We start from the raw sequence: 16555 nt of genomic DNA, 5'->3' as shown, positions 1-16555 counted from the left end.
TCGATCAATCCGGTTCAATCCCATGAAAAATTTGTAAAACCGCGTCTAAATATAACTAGGTTGGAATTGAGACGTAGTTGATGATGTTATATATCCAAATCAATTAACAAAAACTCTAAATTTCTCAAAAATTAACAAGGGAAAAGAAAGAAAACCCAAAATATAAACTTTGAATTGAAAGAAACTACTCCATAAAACAACAATAGGAAGAGAAAATATGAAGAAAAAATAATGTATTCTATGCTTCAAGTACTTGAAATGATTCATACATAAGTAACAATTTGTATAAACCAAACTATTATAACATTCATTGTGCCACCAGCAAGTTGCTAATGAACAAACTCCTATGACATTTTAGCAAATTCATTCTACATTCCAAGACCAATATTATCGAAACGTTGTTCACTCTCCCTCATAGACAACATGTAACTCGCGCAAATTAACAGATTTGCTCACTCTAAAACTGTCAACAGGTGTCGAGATTTTCACTAATATGCCCCTGATGTAGATGCCTTCAACTTCTTAGGTGGTGGATTACCCCCAGAGAGTATCACATAAGAGTAGAAGCAGAACATTGCAGCACTGTAAAGTTTAACAACAAATTGAAGACAACATTGCACAGTTACACCTGGTAATGAATACTCGAGAAGAGAAGAAAGAAAAGAAGACGCTGCAATACCTGATGGCAGCAAAGAAGCCAGTAGGGAACAATTTTCCTGTCTGCAAAAAAAAAACAAAAAGACCTTTTTTAATAATGCAATCCTGGGAATAAGCCAACAGAAAGACTTTGGCAATATGAAGAATTACCAGTGAGAAGGTCTGCATATTTTTCCACAGAAGGGTCGCGGCAAGTACTGCAGGGCAACAAAAGGGGAAAATAAAGAATTAGCGGAAGGAAAATATATCTGCTATACGTATTAGCAGGTCAGGGACCAGAAAAGATGGAGTTCATTAAAATATGCAACTCTACAGAAGACATGCAATTGTATAGACACAATACGTAAAAGTGAATCCAAACACTGAATTAATTTCAATTAGTAGCAGGTTATTTTGAAAAGTTAAATCGATAAATGCAAGATCAAACTGTGGATGGAAGTTGTTAAAATTTGAAGTGCACAAAAAAAAAAATTTAGCCTTGGCAACTGATATCAATGTGACATCGGTTCATAGGTCTATCACATTATGGATGCCATTGTTATTGAATTATGGAGTAATAAACATTAAACATATCTATGATCACATACAATTTTAAACCTGATATCAGATCAGAAGAGATTTACGATTTATGCCCAAAGGAAGTGTTCCCGGTTCACAACCAATAACATGTAGACTGTCCAACAGCCACAAAGAGATGAGGCAGAAAAAACGGCGAATACCTGCTTGACCCAATATGAACGGAAAGCTAGTTTTCCCTTCCCGCCACACCTTCATGCTAATGGTGCTGAGGGCCAATAATGCACCTCCAAAAAGAACACCACTGCTTAATGTGGCAGGATTTCTTGAGAAAATAAAACCAATAAATCCTCCCGTGAAAACAAAACCACCTGTGAAGAGAATCAATGAGTTGTTACCAGATCCCTAAGAAGTAACAGAAGAGATTGCGAAAATGTCAAATCATTGTATCTTATGCCTAGTGCTTTTATAGACGTTATGTACAATACAATAGTTAAAAGTAGTCTAGTGTCAGTACAGTAGAACATTGAAAGACTTATCTATTGATGTGCCTATATTTAGAGCATCCCCTCAAGGAAATGCTTAAGAAATGTACCAAGTTTATTACATGTGCACCTAACTGGGTATAGCCAGATAAGTGTTGCCCACTCACGTGTGAGATACATTTTCCAGAATTGGCGGTCTTGCAGGTTAAAAGAAATGTATTAAACATTTATCCTGATGTTCATAACAGAATTGACAGATGAGAAGTGAATGAATAGGCTTAAATTTCCAATAAAGAAAAGACCTTTACATAACAACTCTTGATCCTAGTCTATAAAGTCAAGTTCTCTTCATTTTTCTGTTTAGTAAATCAATAAAGTTCTACTTTCAACTGACTCTTGGATTTAAGAAAAGGACCAAGGATTGAGTCATCAGCACATTGTTAAAGTTCATAAGTGGCATTCTTGACTTGGAAATATTTAGAAATACTTGAAGGAAATACACTAAGCTTTCATTTGAAGAAAGGTGGAGAGCATATTGTGTCACCTTCATCTTCTTATTCAATAATCAGCGAGATCACGGAGGAATTTTTTCTAAAAAAAGAACAAAATCAACTAATATGTGATGGGCTAAATTTGAAGAGATTCTAAAGACCTCTAAAGTCTAAACTGGCTGAATTCACCAGTGGACAAGGGACCAAGTTAACAAAAAATGGGAGATGATGTGGCAAAGGTAAAACATTGTCACTAGTTTGTACCACTAGACACATTGTGAAGAGAAATATGAAATATGGAACCTCTTAAATAGAGAAGCATTAGATGTCCTCTGCCTCCTCAGAGTATAAGATGAAACTCACCAAAGGGAATTCCTAAACAGAAATCATGAATTTTTGCAGCCTTTTTTGGCTGGCTGCTGGAGTTCTCTTGCACTGACTCATTTATTTCTTTCTCAGTGACATATTCTTCTGGTGCAGAATACGAGTTTGATGAAGTCCCATTAAGTGATTGCGATGAATCAGTTGCATAACTTAAAGTGGTCCTGCTCTTTAAACTGGATTCATCTGTGCCATGCCCATCGTTACTCATAGAGATTACCTGAAATCCATGATAAAAGAAGTTTGTCTAAGTGAAGGAATACAGACTCCACATGGCGAGTCACTTCCTTAGAGAACAAAATGTCAGGCACCGTACTAAAATGTCAAACAAATTAACATTTAACTCTGAGTTTGCTTCAAGAAAAGATAGAAAGAAAAAGAGCGAGAGGGAAAGTATACACTAGCTTACAGAAGGTACAACTCCTAAAATCAGAAGAACAATAAGATACCAATTGAGTATAACTTTGTATGGAAGCATCATGGAAGATTTGAGGGTATTTTAGATTTGAAAAATTAGGCTCCCAGAGGTCCACTCTGGCCTAAGTTTAGATGTTATATGCTTGTTTTATAAAGATAAATATAGAAGTAGTTTCAGGCTCCATCTTTCATCTATTTTATGAGCAAAATCATATTCAGAAGGGGGAAGTATGCATCAATCTTTGGCTGAATAAATTATGATCACATCAAAAGTAAGTAATTTTAGTGGTCAAAACATATCAACCAATCAATCAACTATGCCTCAAGGCTCAATCACAAACTGGTTGGGGTCGACTATATAAATCTATAAGACCATTCTACTTTATTTGGGCCCATTCTTTTGTGTCCAACCATATGATTGCTGAATATGCTATATAAGTTTATCAGGAGACACTACTTAGAAGATAAGTCTCTTAAGATGAAATCTTATCAACAAAAAAAGATGATTGAAGCTCTAAATGATCACCACGATAAACCTTACAGTCTTACACCATATATCACTGGAGTAAAAAACATACAAGGGTACTCAATAAACAGAGCAACACAACATCTCTTAAAATTCTTTCATTTTCCCAGCACTAGCCCCCAAACAGTTACAGGCAGATTCAAGACGCAAGCTTTCTCTTAGACACGATAACATACCACATAATTTCATTTCTTTCATGCTTAAGGCACTATTTAGAATGGAACCCCATACCCCTTTGAACAAAGTCTGCTACTTCCGGTGAAAGGAATGAAGATCTTTCATATAGACAATCGACAGAAACAGACATATACAAACTGAAAAAATAAGGAACTAAAAGAGCTGGTCTTTTAGTGGGGATGATCTAATTTACTAGTGACAGCGAAGTTCTTTGGTAGTTAGCAAGGGAGAAAGAGGATCAACTAGTTCTGTGAGGTACATCACCATTCTTGAAACTATGGATACCAACCAACAACATAAACACATACTTCAAACAAAATTTCAACTATAACATGGTTCAAGCTCAAAGAAATGGATGCATCCCTAACATTCATCAGAAAACACTAGTTTCCCAATACCCCAAATGAAATTAAGAGGAAAAAATGTCTTGGCAACAGATAATGGACAAATAAAATTCTGGGGTTCCATAAAAATCAATTCTTGATGTAAAAAAAAGGGAAAAGATTGTACCTTTAAGGAAAAAGTAGAACATGGTTGCAATGGTCGACTGTGAAACTGTACTAATCTGCGATTGATTGAAGAAAAACAAGAAAGCTGAGAAATTGCTAAAGACATAGCTGCTTACTATGGATATTGAATCTTGATTTGCTTCCAAAGATTTTCCCAGCCTACAAAAATCAAGAAAACTGTGTATTTTGAGTTTGAGAAAGTCAAATAATGTTAGGTGCATACAATTAATAAACTTTGATTTTTACTATGAAGTAGTAGTAGACAGATTCTTATGAAAAATCAAACAGTTTCTTCAGATCTATTTTTCCCCTAAAATTATATTTGAATAATTAGTGGGTAAAGAATATAAGGGCAGGGACCAAAAAAAAAACAAGAATTCCTGACATGTTTTTAATTTTTTTTAAAATCATTTAAGCATACTAATTAATTAAAAATTTACTTTCACATAAATTTAAAATTTGATAACAATAAAAATATAATCTTTGATATAAACACCAAGGTGAGTAATTATTTGTTGTTGTTGTAGTATACAATATTAAGATGAGTTAAAGTAGGTTAATTATTTTATTTTTAACATAATAATGTATATGTATTGAGGTATTTAAGTTAAACCATGAATAAATACACATAAAAATGCGAATTGATCCTATATTAGATGGTAAGCTAGGAAATATTTAAGCTTACAAACACATTAATAGCACAACTTATTTTCAAGCTATTAACTTCTCTAAATTTCTCTGAACTTTTTTTTATTTATAAACTTTTTGATTTACCTTTGTATATTTGGTATGTATATTAAAATTTAATTAAATTTAAATTTAAATTAAATCTCACATTGGAGCTAACGAAGGTGATTCAGTGATTCCGTATTCCCCTGATTCGAAAGCTTTGATTAACGATAAAAATATACTTATCACTTTCGTTAATTACTAAAAAAGAAAAGATTTTTCTTTTTAATTTTGCCCCCTTATCTTTCTTGAAAAAGAAAAAAGAAAAGCTGTTTGTAGATTAATGGCAACAGTATAATACAGCTGCTAAAAGCTCCAAAGTTGGAGTGGCACAGATGCCCTAGTGAAAAAACAATGGTGCTTCAATTTCTTCGTTTCATTTCCTCTTCTTCTCGTTGCCTTTCTGTTTTCCCCTTATCTTCCTTCAAACCGCAGGTAATTTTTACTCTCTTTACATATATACAAGTAAAAAGGTGTACTTTTTGGAGTTATGGGGTTAATTGTTTTTGACTAAGAATTCATTCATAAGTGCAGTGTTCTTAGTTTTGGCTAATTATGTGTTCTTTTTTGCTTTTTTGGGGTTAACTGTTACTATCAGAATGGAATGGTTTGGAGAAGGATGCTTAGTGCTTATGCATCTTCAGCAGGTAATAAAAAACTATCTTTATTTGTTTAGGTTTTTTCTTATGATTGTAAAGTTCTAATCTTTTTTTGTCTTTGTCATAAAAAGTTATTTGTTTTTGGGGTGGGGATATAAGGGTTGGTATGAGTACTTGTTTGCAAGTTTTTAACTGTTTGGTGCTTCTGTGATATACCATCTTTATCTTGTTTTCCAAACTCTATGATGGCTGAATTGTGCTGTACCTTGTTGCCAGGTAGAATATTTTAGGTTTTCTCCTTGAGTCCCCTTCTTGGCATTCTATGCATAATCTCCATATGTATTAAAGTGTGTGACCATCTCATCTAGAAGCTTTAGTTGTTAGAGAGAGCACACTTCTGTTATTTAATTGTATTCTCAACAATGTCAGGTTTTTTTCTATTATTCAATGTCATCCGAATAACTCTGACTGAGAAAGGGGGAAAGAGGGTGAATAATGTGGGCTAGAGAGTTTTAATAGAAGAACGGCACCGTAGAAATATCTTGTTTCCTGATTAGTCAAAGATTAAAAGAGGTTCACGCGTAGACATCAACCCTTGATATATCAGTATTAGGGAGAAGGAATTATTCAGTTTTTCCAAGAATATTGAACATGTTGATGTGTAGTTGATAGCTTTTTTAGGATGATAACTCATTCTCGGTGATGTAGCTAGCTCACATAGCCACAACTTTCCTTCGTGGAATATATTTTGCATCTTCTAGTATGTGGTATTATTCTATATGTTTAAACGTAGTATCGAACATAATGTTTGTTGAGGTAAAGATATCCATATACTTGCAAAGCAAAAAACAATTGGCAGAAAATTGGACAAATAGGAAGATAGGTGAGATTACCTTCTCAATTAGTTAATATATGTATAATAATGCTCAGTTATTTGTCAGAAATCCAGTAGCTTGTCTCCAACATACAGTTGTTAGTTGGAGCAACCTATTGGTGTTAAACTGCTTTAGCTTTTCTTATAGTTTCATCCTTTATCATACTCCTGGAGCATTCAGTGTCTTTTGCTAGAATAACTCCAACCATGTTATCTGATGAAATCTTCAGAAGGTGAACTTGACGAAATCCAAGATGACACCAAAACATCAGAGAAAGCCAGTGCACTGCATTCGGCCCTCTCGCAGCTTGAAGGCGATTTTTGCAAAGAATCAAGGTTGTCCTTGCAGCGCTTCTTTGGTGCTAGACGTACTCCTGTAATACCTACGGGCTCATTGAGGCTTGATCTAGCACTTGGGCTTGGAGGATTACCTAAGGTGATTTTATATAAAGTGATTACGTTTTTATTCCAAACACAAATTTGTCATTGACGCCAGTTGTAAAAATGCGGTCATCATGTGGTTCTGACGTGCTGTTGTCTAAATTTTGTAATCGAAACAAGTAATAGCTGATATACTGTATGTGCAAAGGGCCATGGATGTAGATCTCTTGAAATAAGATTGTTGATTAGGGTTTGCATTTTCCCCTTATTAGAAGTTGGGTTCATTTCTTTTGAGGGGAAAAGGGAAGGAGGAGGATCAGGAAAGTATAGTCTTTAGTTATTTTAACTTATACCTGGATTTGATTTGTAAATCAGCTGCTGTTCTCAACCGACTTTTTTAAGGTTTGCATCCAATTTAAAAGTGTTCTTTTAAAGGTTTAAAATTGCATAATTTCTGAGTATAATTACGTGCCTAGCTTTTCCTTCTTTTCTTCGGTGAGGGTTCACTAAATGGATATATGTCATTGGATAATAGCCGATTCTATGCTTTATCAAAGTGCCATTTGTAACATTATTCCTCCTCCTTTGGGTCAGGGTGGAAGTCCTCAGGTGGCATGGTAGTTTCATGAGATGTCTAGTTATAAAATTTATGATTTTAGTGCTTGTTGCTTCTGTGAATCAGAGTACTTCTTTATGTGTTTTGAGTTTGTATTAATCTGTATAATGATTTTAGCGTCCAGTGCTTCTCTGAATCAAATTACTGATACTATTCTCGTCTTAAGAATATTGCTGGTATTAACAGTTGCAGTTCATTTGAATTTCCTTCTAAAGGGAAGAATTGTTGAAATTTACGGACAAGAAGCATCTGGGAAGACAACACTTGCCCTTCATGTAATTAGAGAGGCTCAAAAGCTTGGAGGTGAAAAATATACTGAGCTCTTACTATAAACGTGATGCTTTATAGATATTTACATATTTTATGCCTTTGTTTATTTTAAACGGCACCTACTCATATAATGAACAAAAAGTTTATCCTTGCCAGTTGAATACTCTCCTAACTTTTTGTCTTTTTCATAATTGTCATGGCTGTAATTTTTTTGTGTTTATATAATGAGCATATTTGATTGGCTTAGAAATGGATTAAGTGCTTCTAAGTTTGTTTTGAATCTCGGGAAACTCTCAAAAGAAGATTTATGCTGATCTTGTTCTTTAATTGTGACTGGAAAACAGTGAGTTATTTTTTTATTTAGTTTGACATAAAAGTGATTGTTAATCTTAGTGTTGGCAAAGGGACACTTTAAAGCCTTGAAACAAGATGCACCATAGTATGATCAGGAAAAAGACTTTAGACAGTTATGATACTAAACATCTTTATCTTCAGATGTACTCATTGGCGTTGTACAGTCCATTACTTTTTTTCAATTAGAGTACTGTAAAAAAATAAATTAAAAGTGAACAAGAAAGTGATTCTAGCTTTCGAAGGTAAAGATCATTTACCTTTTAGAAGGAAACAGTTCAATGTTTATCATGAGATAGTGATATCCAGAATTGTCAGTGTGAAATCTTTATAGCCATTTCAGTATTTCCTTCCTCTATAATTTTCAAATTTGTTTCCTCTCATCCTATTTCTTTTGTACTGATAGGTTATTGTGCATATCTGGATGTCGAAAATGGAATGAACCCCTCTCTTGCCGAAGCAATAGGGGTAAATGTAGAAAATCTCCTTATTTCGCAGCCAGATTCTGCTGAGAATTTGCTGAGTATTGTCAATACCCTGACAAAAAGTGGATCCATGGATGTAATCGTGGTTGATAGTGTAAGTGCTTTCCTTTATAATTCAAGGTTGATTCTTTTGCTCCAATTTTCCTAGTATATCTCAACAATTCCTCTTTTGTAATTCAAGGCTGATTATCTCACCCTTATATAAATGATCAACCATCTTTGCCTCTGAAGGGTTTTAATTTCTTTTCTATTAACAGGTGGCAGCTCTTGTTCCCCAACTTGAGATTGATGCTATGTTATGTGACTCTCCAAAAGGCTTGCAATCAAAGATTATGACACAAGCACTACGTAAAATTCATTATTCGTTAGGCAACTCTAGCACACTAATTATTTTCATTAATCAGGTCTGATCTGGTTACTAGAACACATTTTTCATTGCTATTTGCTTTCTGTAACAGCTTGGCATACTGATCTGCCCTCTATTTAGGTAAGAAGATCGAACAAAGGATTAGTTCGAGGCTCCGGGTGTATGGATGAAGTAACTTGTGGTGGAAATGCTTTGCCTTTTTATGCTGCCATACGGCTTAGGACGATCAGAAAACAATTGCTTAAGACCAGGGATAAGGTACATATTGCATGTTTCTGACTCATTGATTCGCACCTTCAGAAATATATTTTTATTAACCTATAATGATAATAATCCCAAATGGGCTTCCAAATACTAAAAATTGTTTATTTTGTTTCTTAGATGTTACAACCTAGATTCTTGAGGTCACGATTCTTTCAGAAGGTTGTATAAATTATTCTGAATCTGTCACTCTGTTCTCTTTCTTTGGAACATGAGAAAGAGAATATGATATTCCCCAACTGACTTCTTTAATTTGCCACAAATATTTGTCCAAATAAACAAGTGAAGTGATCTAGGTAAAAAACTCAAAGTCATTTAAGTTGCTCTATGGAGACAGATGTGCTATTTGTTGAAGAGAATATAAGAAACTACCTCATTTTGGATATTTGAGATGTTCATTGAATAGGAACTAATTAATATACACGAGTTTGAGCTATTGATCTGCAGTTTAACTCATTTACTGAGTCAGAGCGTACTGATTTCAGATTGGAAGACTTCTCAGTCTGTGATCAAGTTACATTGGTTTACAGTTCTGCTTAAATTGTGTGGATTCACAATTGAAAGACTTCTCAGTCTGTGATCAAGTAACATTGGTTTACAGTTTTGCTTAAATTGTGTGGACTTACTATTACTGTGCTACTCCCTCTAGCAAAATGGAAGAGCTTGAGCTCCTTCTGCTATTCTGTAGTATGAATCATCTGGAGTCATGTCTGCTATGTTAATCCTTATATTCACCTGCTTTTCTTTGTTTTGCTTATTCCCTTCATTTCAGATGGACTGGTCCGAGATGAGTTTCATGTTGTTTTTTTCACTGGCTTTGCTAATTATCTTTTGAATATATGATTGTTTGCTTGAAATATCCAGATTACTGGTCTTGGGATCTGCGTAAAGGTGGTTAAAAATAAGCTAGCTCCTGCAGCAACAGAAGCTGAACTGAGCATACAGTACGGCGGAGGCTTTTGCATTGAACCTGAGATTTTGGAATTGGCTTGTGAACATGAAGTCGTTCTGAAAGAAGGAGGGAGCTACTTCATTGATGGACAGGTTTTAAATAGTAGACAGGACGCTGAAGATTATCTAGCTTCAAATGGTGACATTTTAGCTAAGATAGTCGAAACTTTAAGAGATCAGCTATTCATGAACAATAACGGAGAAAAGAAAACTGATTAGATAGTCATTTTCTGGTTAAAATCAACACCAAGATTTGTGTTGCCTCCTTCTGCAACACTATCTATCTAGCTTCAAATGGTGACATTTTAGCTAAGATAGTTGAAACTTTAAGAGATCAGTTATTCATGAACAATAACGGAGAAAAGAAAACTGATTAGATAGTCATTTTCTGGTTTAAATCAACACCAAGATTTGTGTTGCCTCCTTCTGCAACACTATCATGCGACGTCCCTTTGAAGGAAAGCCGTCTTCATGAAAAGAAGCAAATGGGAGTTTATTTCCTCAATCAGGCATCTGCAACCTCAAACCAAGCTACCCAAATAGCCTGCTTATAGACTTCCCTCTTATACTGTTTGCGGGCACGCATATACTGGAGACACAATTTCTCTTGAAGGTGGACAATGGACATACAAATCTTCCAACTTTGGCCTTTGCGAGTGATGATTCCAGCAAATGCTTTGTCCTTCTAGAATTTTGTGAATCTTCTTTCTGCCTCATGGTCAAGTAATTTTATTTGGCTTCTAGACTTGAGATCAGCAGAGTTGTGAATGTTATCATTAGTTCAAAACATACAGGAGGGCTACTTTTACTGGTATAGATTTTATCGTCGTGGATCAGACATTTCCGACTATCTCATTCTCTTATCTGGTAATTTGAGCATTACAGTTGATACTTCTTGTCAAATGTCATTATCTTGCCTATTGCGTTATGTTCCAAAAGTTTAAAAATTTGTAGTATGTGATATCTGTCAATCTCAGTTGAGGAGAACAGTGTGCCTCACATGTATTATTCTGTTACATTGGATATACCATAGACATTTTAAGCCTGTAGAAATGAGGAGCTTCCAATGGATTTTGTTTCTTAAGTGTTCAATGTGTTAACATAAGTAGTGAAAGTTGGAGTAAACTTGCTATATTTCTTCTACATATGGTTGGTCCAATCCATTTTCCTTAGTTTTAACGTCAATTGTTTTGTAAGAAAGGTAAGACATAAATTTTGATATAAGTTTATTTTTTTGAAGGATTTTACATGACATAATAAAGAGGTTGGTTTGAACTTTGAAGGAAGAAATCAAAAGAAATAAACCTATGTAAATACAGAAGGCAAAGACTAAACCTCTATGCAATTACCAAACTTGGAAATGCTTCCAGGTGAATGGCCATCAAACAACAATTCTTCCTCCAGTATATCAACTCAGAAGCAAAAAAAAAAACACATCCCAGTGCACTAAGCTCCCCGCTATGTGCGGTCTGGTGAAGGCTCGAGACCATAGGGTCTCTTGTACAGAATCTTACCCCTGTGACCTCCTGGTCTCATGGAGACAACTTTACAAATCAATAAATAAATGAAACAAGGGAAAACAAACAGGGAAAGGGAGAAAACTTGAACTATATATACACATTGTGGCAAGTCTATATATAAGTGTTAAAACCAGTAATAAAAGATGTGCACTGGCTTTCATCAATCAACTGTAGATAGATTACTGAAGAAGTTTGAAGCTCCAATAATAGCTCCATTTTTCTGATTGTTTTCATGTCCAGAAGTAATGCTGCAAATCTAGGAGTTTCTGCGCTCCCTTGCTTGCATAAACAGGTTGATAATGTACACATTCATCTTTGGTGGACAGAGTTGCCTAGTACTGGTACCGGTACTTGTAGAAGTTAACAACACTCGGTGAACTAGCAGAGGTGAGAGCAAACCGGCTTGGACACTTCGTTATAAAAGATAGTAATAATGTACAACACTCATGTTCTTCAATCCTGGTAGAACACCTTTTATATTCACATATAACTGCTAGAAGTTCTGCTTGTTCTGGCGCTTTCATACATTTCACCATTAGACAATCTCCAAGAAGAAATCTTGAGGTTATAAGGAGAATGTTGACCTGACAATGTCTCGTGTAACCTTAGGTGTTGCTTTGGTGTGCTCATTGACCTTATTTTTGCCTTTGCAGATTCTGTGGCTGCCATGTAAGTAGGAAATATAGGAGAACTTGGTAATGAGTTATCATCAACGTTTGATTTTCGTTTTGCATTAGAAAATGATCTTCTTGGAAGTGAAGAAGGAGAATGTAGGTCCTCTATACAATCTGCTCTATGCATTTTTCTCACTTGAAGCTGTGTCATTCCATCCATATCAGTTAGAGGAACATTTGAGTCTGTAAATGATCTCAATTTCTCTAACAACCCTGCTTTTCTTGGTGCGCCAAGTTCTGCTAACCGGTCAATCCTGTAGCTTCTTCTGTTTTGCTTTCTGTTTAGTAAGTCTTGTAGAGTTTGATCGTTTCTTCTCTCCTAAAAGAAGCAATATACTATCAGCTTACCTAAAAATATATTATAAATAATCGTTCATAAAATGTGAGATTAGTAATCTTAAAAATAAGGCAGGTTAACCGCTACAACATTTCATAATACATTGATAAGTGTAATTGCAGTGTCTGTATAACAAGTAAATGACTTTACCCGATGTGAAAACGAGTATTTCATCAAATGCTCTCTTTTGTCAATGGCTTCTTCTCTTCTTGACCACAAGGCTTCACTTTCTTGTTCTGAAGCTAAGTTGAAATTCCAAGTGCTAAGGCTCTTGCATTTAAGCTGCCAAAAAAACAAAAACCATATTACAGTTCCAAACCATAAAAGTCATAATAAGATGTGTTAGTAGGTCTCTTTTATAGATTTAGTATAGTTGGACTAATGTTTGGAAACTTAATTAGACAAAAGAGAATGAATGATTGATCTTACCTTTAGTTCTTTAGCTTTCATGATTTCCCTTGGACTATTGATGAGTTTCTTGTCATGATGATCTTCAAAAGTAGGGACTCTAATTTGATTAACTCTTGTTTTTGACTTTTGATGAAGTGGCAACATGAACTTCAGTTTGTCAATGAGTCTTCTTCTCACAATTTCACCTCTAATCACTGCTTGAAGCTTCACAACACCCTTTAGAGCCCTTAATGCTTTCTTGGCCTGCACAATATTTCACAGGGACATAGATCAGACACCAGTTCATTTCACCAAATCTCGGAAAGTTTTTTGAGAGATGAAAGGAAAAAGAATTAGTAGCCACCATAAGAGAAGAGTTTTACTAGCGGAGAGGGATTTTCCAACCAATAAGATTTTCTTTCCAACCGAGGTGATAGACTACCTTATGACTTATATGATTAACAGCCAAAAGGCAAAAAAAAAAAAAGTGTGACCTTCGGATCTTCCACTTGCTCTGTAGTACAAGCCTCATAACAAATAGTCGCGTTCCTTTAATAAGATGAGAGTAAAGGGGCAGGCCTTTTTTCTGTATCAATACTTGTTTACTTGATTATCATTTTTTAGGCGTGTAGCTCAGCTGGTAGAGCACTGGGCGTTTAATCCTGCTATATCCAAACTGGCCTACCTTTTCCCATACTATCCTTTAAGTTTTGTCTTGAATGACTAACTAATTTTCAATCTTTCTGCATTTAAATGCGTGTCTGCAACAAACACAGTGAAATTGTATGAGTGAAAGTACTAGAGCCACCAGAGAGGATGTTTTACCAGGTGTGCGCGATAAGCACTTTGGATTCTAATAGCAGCTTGTTTGCATTTCCTTTTGAATTCATTTGGAGCATCTGTTAGACGAATAACATCAGCAGCAGCATTAGCAGCAGCTACAGCAGCCTCAGCAGCTGCTGCCGTTGCTATAGCAACTGCAAAAGCATGTTTTCTTTGCTGTTCTTTCGCCTCAGTTAACGTTTGCTGAGGTGTTCCTTTCGCCTCAGGTAACGTTTGCTGAGGTGCTGATGTTATAGCAGGACATTTCCTCAACTTGAACTTTCTCAGAAAACAACATCTCCATCTCTTTGGTTTCTGAAATATTTTTCATAAATTTCCAGTTTAGATATCCAAAGATTCACTCACACTACTAAGCAACAGAAATCTTGAAATTCAAACCTTTTGATCAGCTGTTGATTCTGCTTCAGGAATGAAAAGTCTCTTGACAAAGGTAAACCAGTTTCTTCTCTTTCCCATTTCAGAAATTCAATAGTCCTTCAGCAATCAAACAGATATAGAAAAGTATTTCAGAGGCATTTCTATTCCATATACAACAAAATGCTGCAGAGCTACAATATAAAAACAAAAACTGCCTCAATAGGACAGCTAGCATCTCGCGTAATATAAGCAAATTGGAGCGTGAGGGAAGGATTTCTTAAGTCCATGTAAGACTCTAATCCACTCTAAGACCAACTAAAGCATGGACTAGGAGCTCGGATCAACGTGACTCTGATACCATGTAAACGATAAGGCATCTAAGTCTTCCTCAACTCCAAAAACTATCTCACGAGAGGGGGATTCACTAGTCTATTCTCTAACCTACTATAACAAAGAAAACAACAATTGTCTTACATCAGCAAAATTGTTCATGTGATGACTAAATGAGCTTACAATCTTAGAATCATATAGTAATAATATGAGTAATCACAAAATTTAAAACACATACCTAGTGTAATTATAGGAAAGGGTGACTAAAAATGATCAATTTGAAGGACATGCAAAATTTGGTAACATTAATTAACCAGTCTTGCTAGTGATTCTTGAATAATAATAATAATAATAATAGTGTTGTTTTGTTGTTCCATGTGGTTTCATTTTCTCCCCAAATTTATGTCTATTTATATCCAGTAAGAAACACTGACCTCACTTATGCTTTGAGAGCCACACCATGTGCTGTGGAGTATATGAAATATATTGAAGAGTGAAAAAAGGTACCTTTAGACAAAGTTGCGGAGACAAAAAAAAAAACTAGGTGATTTTTCTCATTTGTTTTAGTGTTGGTGGACAGAGTTACCTGGATATATTGCTGGTGAAAGGTGACAGATATTCCTTAGAATTATACGTTGAGACGCGCGAAAGCTGACTTGAACATCGCGGTTATTAAAAAGGGAAAAAAGAATTGATGTTTCAACTTTCTTTATATTTAACTACTTTTGGAGGTGACTTGTGGGAAGTCTCTTTTAACATCATATACTTCTTATTAAAGGGCCCTCTTTCCTTATTTTCTAACTGTCATTTTCCTAACTGTGAATTGACCTTTTCAAATGTCTCTTTCTGCTTTGAATTTATTTACTGATTTAACCTGTGAACCGTACTCGTATTAGGATTTGATTAAATCTAGATTCGTATCAAAAAGTCTCATGTTAGTATATCAGGGATAAAACACTTTCTATCAAAGTTATTCATCTAATAAGAATTAAGTCATGAAGAGAACATTAATTGAACAGATTTTTGTGCAACATGTTGGGTAATTTGGACACATTACTTCTTGTTGTTATTGTTTATTACCCCTCCGTTTTAAAAAGAATAACTTTATTTCCTTTTTAGTCTGTTTCAAAAAGAATGATCCCTTTCTTTTTTTTGGCAACATTTTAACTTTAACTTTTCACGTGGCATGTTTAATATCACAAAATTAAAGGGCATTTTGATATATTTGACACAACTTTAATTTAGAACCACGAGATTAAAAAGTCTTCTTTCTTTTCTTAAACTCTGTTTCAAGTCAAACTAGGTCATTCTTTTTTGAACGGAAGAAGTATAAAGTATTAATTAGTAGTACAACTTATGATTATTTTTTGCTAGCTGTATAAAAAATGATACCAAAATGTGAAAATTTTCACAATGTGTTAAAAGTATTTTAGTATATTCTTTTCTTTTTTTCACCTAGCAAATCCAACAGTATACTTTCAGCTTCCAAGTAATACTCATCATCATCACTTGGTCAGGGGTGAAGATTCCACTGATATAGAATGCAATTAAAATCCTTTCGCTAAAAAATTATATTGTATAAGCAGGACCGGCCACAGGGTCAAGCCACTAAAGTGAGTACTTTAGGCTTCCAATTTTTTTTGTTCGGTTTTGAGACATGTAAGATCGAGGAAAGCACTTTCTAACGAGATTTTCGAACAAATATCTCTAGTTAAGGGAGGATGGAGTTTTATTTTTACCTATAACAGATTTTAGGTTAGTTTACTTTTTAAAATGGTTAGATTATAAAAAATATATATATTTCGTTGAAATAAATTATAAGTCATTAATTTTATTGAGCCACTTTCGTGTGTCTATGTCACTAGTCCCATATATTTTTGGGTCATAGATAAACCATGTGAATATCTATCCACCTTTTGGAAAGTAGCATTTATCTTTTTGAGTTATTTAATGGACTCAATTTTGGTAATCAAGGATATAATCCAAAATAATTGAATTTTTAGCCTTTTATATTTTTTTAATCTTTTTTGGGAATTATGTTGTTATTATATGTGTTCTTTA

General features: G+C 34.6%; 3 protein-coding genes across 6 annotated transcripts; 1 reads left to right on the top strand and 2 right to left on the bottom strand.

Moving 5' to 3' along the window:
* Positions 1–214: 214 nt before the first annotated feature.
* LOC107031916 (protein FATTY ACID EXPORT 1, chloroplastic-like) lies at positions 215–4518 on the bottom strand. 2 transcript variants are annotated; one of them, XM_015233424.2, is made up of 7 exons: positions 4406–4518; positions 4161–4318; positions 2513–2750; positions 1377–1544; positions 808–854; positions 680–720; positions 215–582 (listed from the first exon to the last, which is right to left on the bottom strand). In XM_015233424.2, exons 2-7 carry the CDS (start codon positions 4263–4265, stop codon positions 489–491), a joined length of 693 nt encoding a protein of 230 aa, XP_015088910.1. In that variant the 5' UTR covers positions 4266–4318; positions 4406–4518; the 3' UTR covers positions 215–488. The 2 variants fall into 2 exon arrangements, with proteins under 2 accessions (XP_015088910.1, XP_015088911.1); XM_015233425.2 differs by having other exon boundaries at positions 4161–4336; positions 4406–4483.
* A 621-nt stretch (positions 4519–5139) lies between these two features.
* LOC107002771 (DNA repair protein recA homolog 2, mitochondrial) lies at positions 5140–11127 on the top strand. Its single transcript, XM_027912498.1, has 9 exons — positions 5140–5323; positions 5487–5535; positions 6592–6797; positions 7574–7661; positions 8386–8558; positions 8722–8868; positions 8952–9089; positions 9957–10276; positions 10435–11127. Exons 1-8 carry the CDS (start codon positions 5243–5245, stop codon positions 10260–10262), a joined length of 1188 nt encoding a protein of 395 aa, XP_027768299.1. The 5' UTR covers positions 5140–5242; the 3' UTR covers positions 10263–10276; positions 10435–11127.
* A 239-nt stretch (positions 11128–11366) lies between these two features.
* Positions 11367–14887, bottom strand: LOC107002770 (protein IQ-DOMAIN 14-like). 3 transcript variants are annotated; one of them, XM_015200933.2, is made up of 6 exons: positions 14733–14887; positions 14186–14281; positions 13790–14101; positions 13004–13228; positions 12725–12856; positions 11367–12556 (listed from the first exon to the last, which is right to left on the bottom strand). In XM_015200933.2, the coding sequence occupies exons 2-6, from the start codon at positions 14261–14263 to the stop codon at positions 12044–12046; spliced, it is 1260 nt and encodes a 419-aa protein (XP_015056419.1). In that variant the 5' UTR covers positions 14264–14281; positions 14733–14887; the 3' UTR covers positions 11367–12043. The 3 variants fall into 3 exon arrangements, with proteins under 3 accessions (XP_015056419.1, XP_027768298.1, XP_027768297.1); XM_027912497.1 differs by lacking the exon at positions 14733–14887 and adding an exon at positions 14639–14685; XM_027912496.1 differs by lacking the exon at positions 14733–14887 and having other exon boundaries at positions 14186–14617.
* Positions 14888–16555: the final 1668 nt, after the last annotated feature.

This window comes from Solanum pennellii, chromosome 10, assembly GCF_001406875.1.
Source record: "Solanum pennellii chromosome 10, SPENNV200".
NCBI lineage: Eukaryota > Viridiplantae > Streptophyta > Magnoliopsida > Solanales > Solanaceae > Solanum > Solanum pennellii.
Note: the sequence above shows the minus strand (reverse complement) of the source record. Positions and strands in the feature narration are given on the sequence as shown.

Bases quoted from the DNA above. Each gene is read 5' to 3' on its own strand.
- LOC107002770 (XM_015200933.2), bottom strand. From the start codon at position 14,263: ATGGGAAAGAGAAGAAACTGGTTTACCTTTGTCAAGAGACTTTTCATT. The intron at 14,102-14,185 runs GTTTGAATTTCA...AAAATATTTCAG, and splicing joins AATCAACAGCTGATCAAAAG to AAACCAAAGAGATGGAGATG. The intron at 12,557-12,724 runs GTAAAGTCATTT...TGCTTCTTTTAG, and splicing joins AATACTCGTTTTCACATCGG to GAGAGAAGAAACGATCAAAC.
- LOC107031916 (XM_015233424.2), bottom strand. From the start codon at position 4,265: ATGTCTTTAGCAATTTCTCAGCTTTCTTGTTTTTCTTCAATCAATCGC. The intron at 2,751-4,160 runs GTACAATCTTTT...CATGGATTTCAG, and splicing joins GTTCTACTTTTTCCTTAAAG to GTAATCTCTATGAGTAACGA. The intron at 855-1,376 runs GTATTCGCCGTT...GTTGCCCTGCAG, and splicing joins GTTCATATTGGGTCAAGCAG to TACTTGCCGCGACCCTTCTG.
- LOC107002771 (XM_027912498.1), top strand. From the start codon at position 5,243: ATGGTGCTTCAATTTCTTCGTTTCATTTCCTCTTCTTCTCGTTGCCTT. The intron at 6,798-7,573 runs GTGATTTTATAT...TTCCTTCTAAAG, and splicing joins GGCTTGGAGGATTACCTAAG to GGAAGAATTGTTGAAATTTA. The intron at 8,869-8,951 runs GTCTGATCTGGT...CCCTCTATTTAG, and splicing joins TAATTATTTTCATTAATCAG to GTAAGAAGATCGAACAAAGG.